The 12,110-nt window shown below is 34.9% G+C and overlaps 1 protein-coding gene across 1 annotated transcript in view; it reads right to left on the bottom strand.

The window, feature by feature from the left end:
* Positions 1–12,110, bottom strand: part of LOC134668776 (uridine-cytidine kinase-like 1) — a 42,241-nt gene that overhangs the window by 27,352 nt on the left and 2,779 nt on the right. Inside the window, exons 2-3 of the mRNA XM_063526235.1 lie at positions 9,970–10,094; positions 2,597–2,776 (exon numbers count right to left, since the gene is read on the bottom strand). Of these exons, the coding sequence (XP_063382305.1) occupies positions 2,597–2,776; positions 9,970–10,094 (305 nt within the window). The remainder of the gene's footprint in view (positions 1–2,596; positions 2,777–9,969; positions 10,095–12,110) is intronic.

Here is a 12,110-nt window from a genome sequence, read left to right as displayed (position 1 = left end):
CCGCCCTAGGCCCCAGGCCTTGTAGCCGCCCCTTTCTCAGCATCACCCATCATATTGACTACATTTAGGTCAGGCAACGAAAAAGTATAGAGGGAAATGCTTGGGACACATTTTTAACTTAGTAACTTTATTTGAACTCTTTAGGAGGTGAACATATCAAAAGTCCCCTTGAGCGGGGGTAGGGGAATTTGGTTTGAAGGTCCCATTTTTCGGTTTTCCGCTTATTAGGTATATCTCAGAAACTATACGTCCTTGTGATATGATCATGGGCAGAGATGTGACTTATTTGAAATACTTGTATTTAAAATGCAAATACAAAATGCAAAATATCTATTTTGTATTTTGTATTTAAATACCTTTTGAAGAAAACTATTTTGTATTTTATTTGAAATAATTTTTGGGACCTATTTTCTATTTTCAAAATACAAAACACTTTATAGTAGGTAGGTAAATGTAGGTAGGAGTTATAATCTCTTCTGATGTTACAATCCCGGCAACTCTCTCATTCTTTTAACATGGAACTGTTGAATCTGTTTAGTAACGTCACACATGACCACAAGCGTAGCGAGTGGTTAAAAAGTGGAATCTTGAGTGTTGCGAGGGTTTCAAGGCACGAGAGCAGAACAAACTTTTCTGTCCTGATGAAACACAAACGAAACGTTTTCATCACACTAACGAGAGGCATTATACTAGCTGTAAAACATTACAAATTAATGCTTTAAAAGTTGGCCGTTACAAACCATCATCCATACCTACTTCCTACCGGTTAATATGAGCAAACAACTACTAGAAATTTGCACTTTAGATAGAGGATTGATTTCAAAGAATAAAGAGTCTTTTCAACTCGGAAGTTCCGAGTAATACTTTTTAATTCAGACTAGGTATTCACTACTCAGAGTACCTTTTATCGCAAAGTATTTGTATTTTTAAAAAGTATTTTGAAAATACCTATTTCGTATTTTGTATTTAAATACAAATTCGAAAACTATTTTGTATTTTGCATTTGAAATAGTATATTATCAAGGAAGTATTTGTATTTTGTATTTAAATACTTTTTATAAAGTATTTTTCCCATCTCTGATCATGGGAACATAGGTTTTGCAAAAAAAGTAAGCAAATACTTACCTATTCATTTTAAGTAACAGTTTTACCAATAGCATTGACTTTTAATGTACCTACAAAAACATTCAAAAAATCTAAAAAAGAAACAAGAAAAACATTTTTTTTGCTATACCTATAAACACTCATATAATATATTTTTTCCCTTCTTTTGGCCTCCAGCGAATTCCAGAGAAGTTTAAAGGACAAATTAGTAGGTCATTAGACCCAGTACTTTCAGAGATAAGAGGGGAGGGGAATGGTAATTTTTTGCCTATTTTCTTGAATAACTGCTAAACTATATATCCTAAAATTATGAAAAAATATATATATTTGAGATTCTTACAATGAGCTCCTTGATTTGATATGTAACACGATATAGTTTGAAAAACTTTAATTTTTGATTTTCTCCCCCCAAAAATGGCCTCCATATTTAAAATTCATTTATTAAAGTTACACGTCCATCTTTGGGTCACAAACATACATATGCGTGCCAAATTTCAACTTAATTGGTCCAGTAGTTTCGGAGAAAATAGGCTGTGACAGACGGACAGCCAGACACCAGCACGAGCACGAGCACGAGTGATCCTATAATGGTTATGTTTTTTTCCTTTTGAGGTACGGAACCCTAAAAACGGGGCCCTCAAGATATCAAAAAACTTGTAGCTTGTAGCAAATTTTACCCGCTTTCATTTTGTATAATGAGCATGTCGTTAGAACGCATAGTTTTCGAGATATGTATAAGCGAAAAACCGAAAAATGTGACCTTCAAACCCCTTTCTTCCCCCGGCTCAAGGACTACGGCCGGGGACTTTTGATATGTTCACCTCCTAGATAGTCCAAATAAAGTTAGGTACGAAGTCAAATTAAAATTGTGTTTCATGCATTTCCCTCTATAGGTACCTTTTTTTGAGAATTCGTTGCCTGGCCTAATTTTGAGTTATTTTTTGTTATCATCAGCGAATTTTTTTGTCACAATTTGCCGCCCCTAATATTTTGCCGCCCTAGGCCCGGGCCTACTGTGCCTTATGGGAAATCCGCCACTGGTTCAACCTCCTGCCCGCCCGTACAGTTGTACCAAGGCGGACGCCCGGCCGTATATATGGTACGCCTGTCAGCGTGTAATATGCTTTCAGCTGTGAATATACTAAATATAAATATACTACTTAATAACCGTGGGTAATGTGTTAGCTTGACTTACCAATAAGGAACGGTTCAACCTGCTCATCAGTACAGTTGTACCAAGGCGGACGCCCAGCCGTATATATGGTACGCCTGTCAGCGTGTAATATGCTTTCAGCTGTGAATATACTACTATAACCATGAGTAATATGTTCGCTTGACTCACCAATGAGGAACGGTTCAACCTCCTGCCCGCCCGTACAGTTGTACCAAGGCGGACGCCCGGCCGTATATATGGTACGCCTGTCAGCGTGTAATATGCTTTCAGCTGTGAATATACTACTATAACCATGAGTAATATGTTCGCTTGACTCACCAATGAGGAACGGTTCAACCTCCTGCCCGCCCGTACAGTTGTACCAAGGCGGACGCCCGGCCGTATATATGGTACGCCTGTCAGCGTGTAATATGCTTTCGGCGGCCGTACGCTTGTTTGACTGCGACATTGATGTGGTGCGCACGCGCCGCGCCCGCGGCGACTTGAGGATGTTTGATCCTGAAACAATTTAATGATTAGATTTAATAAATACTATAATTAATAAATTATGATGTCGCTTAATACTAATAGTGACTGGGAAACCGACGCTTAAGAATCAATACTAACTAACATTTTTGACGTTTTTGACCTTTTAATGCAGTTAGGTGCAGAAAAAAATAACGAATAGCATGACATAATTGTCTAAATTTTAAATTATTTGTTACTTAGACAGTATTGATTCTTAAGCGTCGAAACGGTCCTTGTTAACCCCCGCCGCTAAAATAATGGTGTTACAAGAATAAAGTGTGTATGGTGTGTCTGTTTGGGGCATCGTAGATTCCCAAAAAAATTACCGATTTGAGTGCGGTTTTTTAATGGCCCTGTTTTATTTGACGTGTTTATTTGACATTTGTAGTAATCTATTTTTTTTTAAACAGTCTGTCGACGAAAATTGGCAAGTACATACATAAGGAATGCAAATCGGTTATTTTTTGTATGGAAATAACCGCGGTTTCGGTTAAAAACCGATTATTTCCATACAAAAAATAACCGATTTGCATTCCCTACAAGTACAGCAGCGTAAGTAGCTACTATATGTCAAAATTGTCAAACAAGTAAGTAGCTGCGAAAGAGATAAAATATATATACTCGTAATAATGAAATAATATAAGGTTTTTAGAAGTAGACCAGTCAAATCTTACAAAAAAATCTCCTAAAAAAACAATGCGTGATGTAGTTCTGTATTTTTTATATATTGTTTGGAGTCCTTGGAGGAATGTGAGACTATGTTTTGCAAGCAAAAAAAAGTTGTGCTCTCTGTGTAATTTGCGAAAAACTGCAAAAATTTCAGACTTTTTTCAGAATTTACAGATTTATTGTAAAACTATGGGTTTTTGGTCAAAACTTGCTATGTAATGTTGAAAGTATATTAAATTTGAAACAATTTAAGCCCATAAACAGCGCCGTATGTCAAATAGTTCTTGAAATATGGGGCTTTAAAAAAAGGGTATTTTTTTCCTTGGAATGAAATTACAAGTTTTTCCTATATTTTAAGACAAATATCGGCACAACCGCTCATGCTATGATATATATTGCAATTAATAAAGTTATAGCAAATTTAATTATCTTTCATTTAAGTGCTAGAAAAAGTCAGTAAGTCTTACAGTACTGAAGTTATCGTAAAAAAATGAAATTGCTATAATGGGGAAGGCAACTGATGTATTGTTTAAGGCATTGTCAAAATCCCTTCAAAAGGCAGTACCATCGTCGAGAACGCAATATACGATTATCTTTTACCGGTTTTCCCCGATAGCAGTAGAGCGACGTCGGAGATCAACCATTTTTAAAATGCACCCCTCTCTTAAGCACTTCAATTCAGTAATGAAATCAAGACACAATCTGTAGTTTGGCTTGTTTCTCGGCTCCATTTTTTGCTTGTAAGCCATAGATCCCACGATGCCGATTCCGATTTAACAATTTGTTATGATTTTGAAATTGTTTTCATACGACCGACCTTGACGGTAATAATTATAGTTCACGGCAATTGGCGTGGTGTTGGATAAACACACTGAAAGTCATGTCACTAGTATCTAGCTCGCGCTCGCTTATTGGTGCTCTTGAGTGAACTCTGAGTTGTGGTAATACAAGATCACGATAATATCCTAACCGTAACATAATGATTCATCAGAATCAGCTACCATTACCCACTCTAGGTAAACGTTTAGTTATAGGGCATGTATGTGACTCAGTCTTGTCATGTAACCAGTATATCATAACTTCTTCAATGGTTTACCGAATTTACACAATAAATTACAAATTCATTTCCAATGGTTGTTAAGGCTGAAATGAATGTGGTGCTACTGCTCAGAGAGTTGTCAATCCACGGGTTGTAACTAGCAATACCTCTTTCACTAGTAGTATTTACTGTATAAAATAAATGTATTTATAGTAAAAAAATAAAAATAATTGGAAAGTAAATGGGTCAATTTATCAATAGAAAACAAGTAATTGTGTGGTTTTATGAAACCACGATACAAGTGAAACTTTTTTCGGATTGTAGATATAGGCATTTAACTAAAAATATTCGGAAATTTATCGGATTTAGGGTGTGCAAAACGGGTTTCTTAATCTTAACTTAATTAATATTCTCTTTAATTATCTTATAAAAGCTCGCCCAACGCCAATCACGCCAGTTACTCAACATGATGCTGTAGTTCATTATTAATATCGCTTATACGAGTCAAGGGCTAAAGAAACCGGTATGTAAGCTTACCGATATGAAACAAATGTATGCGATCCGCCCGGCTTGGCACATCATGTTAACACACACTTAATACTTATCTATACTTTCCTACGTGTTTCGTTCAGTTCTTTTTCTATAAATGATTTGGTTTGTCAGTTTATACACCTATCTAGTAAAGACTAGTAGTAACAGGATATTGCCAGTTAAGACCCGTGGGTGAGTGGGTAATGGTAACTGATTCTGATGTATCAATTTGTTATGGTTAGGATTTTATCGTGATCTTGTATTACCATTACCACGACTCAGAGTACACTCAAGAGCACCAATAAGCGAGCGCAAGCTAGATACTAATGACATGACTTCCAGTAATTTCAGTGTGTTTCACCAACACCACGCCGATTACCGTGAACTATTGTCAAGGTCGGTCGTATTAAAACAAGTTCAAAACCATAACAAATTGTAAAATCAGAATTGGCATCATGAAATCTACGGCTACAACCAAAAAGTGGGGCCGAGAAACAAGCCAAACTACAGATTGTGTCTTGATTTCATTACTGAATGAATGAAGTGCTTAAGAGGTGAGTGGCGTGAGTGCATTTTAAAAATGGTTGATCTCCGACGTCGCTCTACTGCTATCGGGGAAAACCGGTAAAAGATAATGGTAGATTGCGTTCTAGACAATGGTACTGCCTTTTGAAGGGATTTTGATAATGCCTAAAACAATACATTAGTTGCCTTCCCCATTATAGCAATTTCATTTTTTTACGATAACTTCAGTACTGTAAGACTTACTGACTTTTTCTAGCACTTAAATGAAAGGTAATTAAATTTGCTATAACTTTCATTGCCATATATATCATAGCATGAGCGGTTGTGCCGATATTTGTCTTAAAATATAGGAATAACTTGTAATTTCATTCCAAGGAAAAAAATACCCTTTTTTTAAAGCCCCATATCTCAAGAACTATTTGACATACGGCGCTGTTTGTGGGCTTAAATTGTTCCAAATTTAATATTCTTTCAACATTACATAGCAAGTTTTGACCAAAAACCCATAGTTTTATGATGAAACTGTAAAATCTGAAAAAAGTCCGAAATTTTTGCAGTTTTTCGCAAATTACGCAGAGAGCACAACTTTTTTTTGCTTGCAAAACATAGTCTCACATTCCTCTAAGGACTATAAACAATATACAAAAAATACAGAACTACATCACGCATTGTTTTTTTATTGTAAGATTTGACCGGTGTAAAGGCACGATCGCAGCTAAAAAAAGAAGTAATATACCTAAGAATATAAAAGTGTTTTCGTTTTTACAATTTCGTCCATTTATATTTGATTTTTCCCAACCAATCTGTTATTTACAACTAACCTCGCCCGTAATAAGCAATAAATAAGTTTTCTTTACAGTGTAAAGTTTACTCAGCCATCCGTCCTAAAACGCCGTATCTCCGTACTATGGGTAATGCAACATACGACGTTTATCAACGAAGCAACAGCAATATATACTTTAGTCATTCACAAGGCCGGGCCGGCTCTCTGGCGACATCGCAAATTGCTTCTAATAACGTATTTATTACCAGAGACGATCACACATTAATTCTGTAGTACCAACTCATTTGTATTATAAAATAAACATTAAGAAACGTAAGATTAGGTAGGTATTGCTTGCAAAATAAGTTGATGTATGTATTATGTACCTATATTTTATTTTACCTAGGTACGAGAGTAAAATAAGTACGTTACATGTTTAAAAACAAAAAAATGTGTATTGTAGAAGGTAACGTGTAGTGTAGACTGTTGTATAATGTTTAAAACGTGACATTTTGTACAAGACGCGATATGAATAAATGTAATACTGAAAAATAAATTACAAACTATCTTGAATTTAAACTTACGTGTAACGCAAAGATTCATGCGTTACAGACATTTCAAACATTTTGAAAGTCAACATTTCATTTCTTTAATCATTAATTAAGGTAAAATTTAATGAGGACAAATACTCCAATTAAATATCATGACACCTTTTTAAAGTCAAATTGAATTCTTAACATATTTACATAAATACTAGAGTCTGTGCGGAAAGAGAAGAGTCGTAGAATGTATTGGATCCCATATATTTCACGACTCGTTTCTTTCCACACAGACTATAAAACAGTCGAATAACATCTGTCACAGTAACGTCATAACAAAAAGGTTATGCCGGCACGTTTCACACGTTTCGATTATGCAGAATATTTTAACCTACCTATTATGACATAATACTCTAATTTAAACTGTTGTGAGACATACTAATATTGAATAATTTTAATGATATTATTGATAATTTAATAATTTTAGTTTAATTTTTTACAGTGATTTTTTTATAATGAATAATTAAGTACCTATTTGTGATTTTAAAATCGTAATTTAGAAGACATATTTAATGTACAGAATGTACCCACTATCCCAACACGACCTGTAACATTTTGTTATTAATAAAATATTTGTATTTGTATTTGTTGTTTGTATTTGTTTCTACATATCATCATCATCTACATACAGGGTGTCCCAGAATTCGACGTCAAGCCGTAAACGGATGATAGACCAAGTCATAACAGTTATCATAAAAATACAAAAAAAAATCCAACTCATGTTCTTTAAAAATTATGGTCACTTTAAAAATTCACTAAAAAATCCACACCCTGTAATTATTCAAGATTACACAATAATAAAAAAATTAGAATAAATTATGGAATTTGTAGTAACAAGAGTTAAAGAACCATTACAGGGTGTGGATTTTTTAGTGAATTTTTAAAGTGACCATAATTTTTAAAAAACATGAGTTGGATTTTTTTTTCGTATTTTTATGATAACTGTTATAACTTGGTCTGTCATCCGTTTACGGCTTGACGTCGAATTCTGGGACACCCTGTATATGACAATAAATATAAATTACAATAAATGTACATATATTCTACTTTATAAGCAACTGAAACCTTTTAAACAATACGTTCTTGTCAAACAAACTTTAAAATATAAACCTCACCGATTTAAATGGCACCCGTGGTCTCCCATACACCAATTGTCGAACAATGAACACATAAAATGTGGAGTGACTCACGGACATTACTATTTTAACTCAAAAACATCGTATGTCGCTATAACACTCTAGTGTAGATACGCCCTTATTAGTGTAACATAACAATTGTGATGAATAGCAAAATAGCGTATGTTATTGTAACATTTTAGTTTAGATACGCCCTTTCGAGTGTAAGGAAATCGTTGTGATGAAAAGCGAAAGATCGTATGTCATTATAACACTCCAGTGTAGATACGCCTTTTCTAGAGTAAAATTATTATAGTAATAAAAAGTCGTATGTGCCTGGATACTAGTAAGGAGATATGACTTTTAGTATAAACAAGGATATATTTAGCCCGGTTGTAAATCGTATGGGTGTTATAGTTTCGTTATTCCATGGTGCGCTGAACTAACAGGATAAGTTCATTATGAAAAAAACATTATTTTTTTTACACTCAAGAGCTATAAAATCTGTTCACCTTATATGGAAGTTTCCATAAAAATAACAAGGCCAAGAATACATCGGATCGGACCATGCACGCATAGGGTTATATTGATATTGTATATAGGTACTTACAGTCGCGCACCGTGATTGTTGAGCCATTTAGGGTTCTAGCTAAATTGGACATTTCGCAGAGTAAGTATTGTTCAACAAATTTAGCTAGGACCCCAAATGGATAAACAATCCCGATGCATGATGGTAGCTAGTTTATAACTTATGCATTGGTTTCAAATCTGGGCAAACTATTTCATAGGCCTAATAGAATTTATACCAACATTTAATTTTTATTTGCTTCTACATATTTACTAAAATTTAAACTATGCGTAGCAGACATATACAGACTGAGATTAAGACAGTCAACACTATCTACTACAGCAGGTGTGTCTCACTCCGCGATTTCGTCGCTTTGATACAGGTAGCTAAAAGTACAGTCAAGGAATTTAAATTCCGACCCATTTCGTACTTTGTCACAGTGACAATCAATATGAAAGCCGCTAGAGACCTCATACGGTTGTCACTGTGACAAAGTACGAAATGGGTCGGAATTTAAATTCCTTGACTGTACATCCGTTCCACGTTCCACCCTAATTTTGGGGAAAGCCATAAACCGCGCATGGCGCTGCCGCCACCTAGCGGCCATATCTGTGCTGATCGTAACAGACGCGTTTTGTTAGAGAGTGCGAGTCTTCTGTAAGTACCTAGTACTATTATTTATTCTGTGACTACAGTACACGGCCTTCTAAAAATTCTGTTAATTCCTAAGGTTAAAAAAATTATTGCCAAGTTCACAGAAGCGGAACGTACGTGAGGTCCGTGGGTTAGTAATAAGAAACTAATTTGCAGTTGACGGCCAAATACCGGTAGTACAAATAACAACACACTTAATTGACCATTAGTAGACCTAATCTCGTTGTAATACGGTTCACAATAGGGAAGTTAAGTGCAAATGCATACTCGTGTACACACGGGTACCAACCAACGTATTTCATACGGGACCTCCTTCCACAGTGTCCACACAGAGCGACCTGTCACTCGAAGGAGTTGCCGTACGCAGCTCCATCTGTGGACACGTACCGAGCGAGCCAGCTCACTCTGTGTGGACTGGTGTGGACACATCCCAGAGGATTGTTTAAACTAAGGTAGGTATTCTGTACCTGTGGATGGAGAACGGTATACGGGCGAACATTCGGGACCGTGGTCGGCGAGGCCGGCGCTCTGGGAGAATAGTCTTCATCATCCAAGAACATTTGTTCACCAAATTCTAGCGCCAATTCCTCTATAGGTACCTATATATATATTACCTAAGGACTCTAAGGTTTAGCCCTTACTTTTACAGCGAAAAGAGCCAAAAGTCGACTGGCACTCAGGGCAAAGTTTAGACTTCTGGTTTAGGGTTGGTATTCTGTACCTGTGGACGGAGGCCGGTACGGGCGAACATTCGGGACCGTGGTCGGCGAGGCCGGGGCTCTCGTAGAATAGTCTTCATCGTCCAAGAACACTTGCTCTCCCAGCTCCAAAGCCAATTCCGTGTCACTGTGGAAACAATATGATGTTACAACTTCAAGAAATCATTTCTTTTATATTGTGGAAGGGTATATAAGGAATGGATGCCTCGACGGACGTAGATCGAAACAGACGGTCTTTTTTTTTAGACTCGTTTCCTTAATTAAAACTTTTAATACATGTTGTATCTCAAGAAAATAAATAAAAAACTAAGCAATTGTAATAGTTATGTAAAGAGTTCAGTACCTATCCACTAACTTTGGAAGGGTTTAAGGTCAAAAGATATCGAATAATCATCGTACGAATATTCGTGAATCAAGTTACACACATAACCTATAACACAATATACTGTATAAAATATAATATCTTGATGTAGGTCAGTTGGTGACCGTGTACGTATTGTTTAAACTGCGAAGGTTGTGTGCTACATTTAACTTCACCGAATTGCTAAAATATAATACATTGTATCACCAGAAAACGACGTAGATACATAATTTGAGCATTGGCTGAAGTAGTGACTTGGTTATACTGTTGGAATATACTGTTTCAAAAGCAAATTAGATTTACAATACAAATGCGAAAAATAGGAAATTCGCAACGAGTGACGAATTTTAAAACACGACCGAAGGGAGTGTTCTAATCCGACACAAGTTGCGAATTACCTATTCGCATGTGTATCGTACAACGTTTTGCAGTATGTGCATATGGCCCGTTAAATTTTCAACGTTACGTAATGTGCTTATTATAGCACAGGGTGTCGTAATGGAGCACCAGATGAACTGTAAATTCTAATTGCAGTACTGATAACAGGTAATTGTAAGTCCATGACCTTACACAGTTCACAGATAACACAAGCCATTATTTAAAAGAAAAAAAATACTGCCTTTACCATCCTTGTACGTGTTCGAAATGTGTAAATTTGTTAAAAAGAATATAGGTTTATTTAAAAAAAAGGGCAACGATAAACGGCACAAATACGACCTAGAGATACCGACGCATCAAAGGCTAAAGCTGTTCCAAAATAACTGCTATTGTATGGCTGTAAATCTGTATAATTCTATTCCTGTTGGTATAAGGACACTAGAAGGAAAGGCTTTTCAAAAAAAATTGTATAGTTTACTATTGGAACATTGTTTTTATACCTTAAATGATATAAAACAACATTTTAAAATTAATAATTTTTTAGATAGGATTTAATTAAGTAGGAATTTGACATTGATACTCATTAACATTTGTTTTTTTTTCTGTATTTTTTATTCTATTGGAAATTTAATTGGATTATGAATGCTGAAATTTCAGCCGGACATGTAAATAATTGTACAGTTTACTGTTGGAAAATTGGTAATGACATAAATGATTAAAAATTTAATACAACTATTTATAATTAACAATATTTAGATAATTTAGTTTAGTAATTTGACATTGATACACATTGACATTTTTTTTCTCTTCAACATTATTCTGTACTGCTTATTTAATATTTGTAATTTAATTTTGTGATAAATATTTGAATGCTGAAATTCCAGCCAGACATGTAAAGAACTGAATTTGTATATATTGACATCTTATTTATAACTCGTGTTTTATCAAATAAACGATTATCTATCTATCTTATCTACCTACTAGTTAAATATACCATGTGATTCACGGTATAATGACCCGAGATGAAACGCATAAATCGAAACAGCATGTCGTTTAATCTAAATTCAACTCTATCTAATTAAGATAAGGTCGAATTTGCAATTATTTTTTCTGTTAGCATTTTGAAACGCCTAAAATTGTAAATTTAAAAACCGTGTTTAGTTTTATCAAAATTGAACTCTATCATTTTAAGCTAAGGCCGAATTTTCATAAATGTAATTGTATAAATATAAAGGTTGTTATCTCGAATAGAAGGGAGGTTTATATATTGAACCTTAAGAATAAAGAATTAAGGTTGTATTTAGAGATGAAGATATTATTTTTGCGTTTTTTGTTAATAGACCAGTTTGATAACGGGTTTTCCTTAAAAATAACTTTAATGAGTGGAAGGTGTGGAAACTTGCA

This window comes from Cydia fagiglandana, chromosome 11, assembly GCF_963556715.1.
Source record: "Cydia fagiglandana chromosome 11, ilCydFagi1.1, whole genome shotgun sequence".
In the NCBI taxonomy this organism is placed as follows: domain Eukaryota; kingdom Metazoa; phylum Arthropoda; class Insecta; order Lepidoptera; family Tortricidae; genus Cydia; species Cydia fagiglandana.
This window is presented reverse-complemented; position numbering and strand designations above follow the sequence as displayed.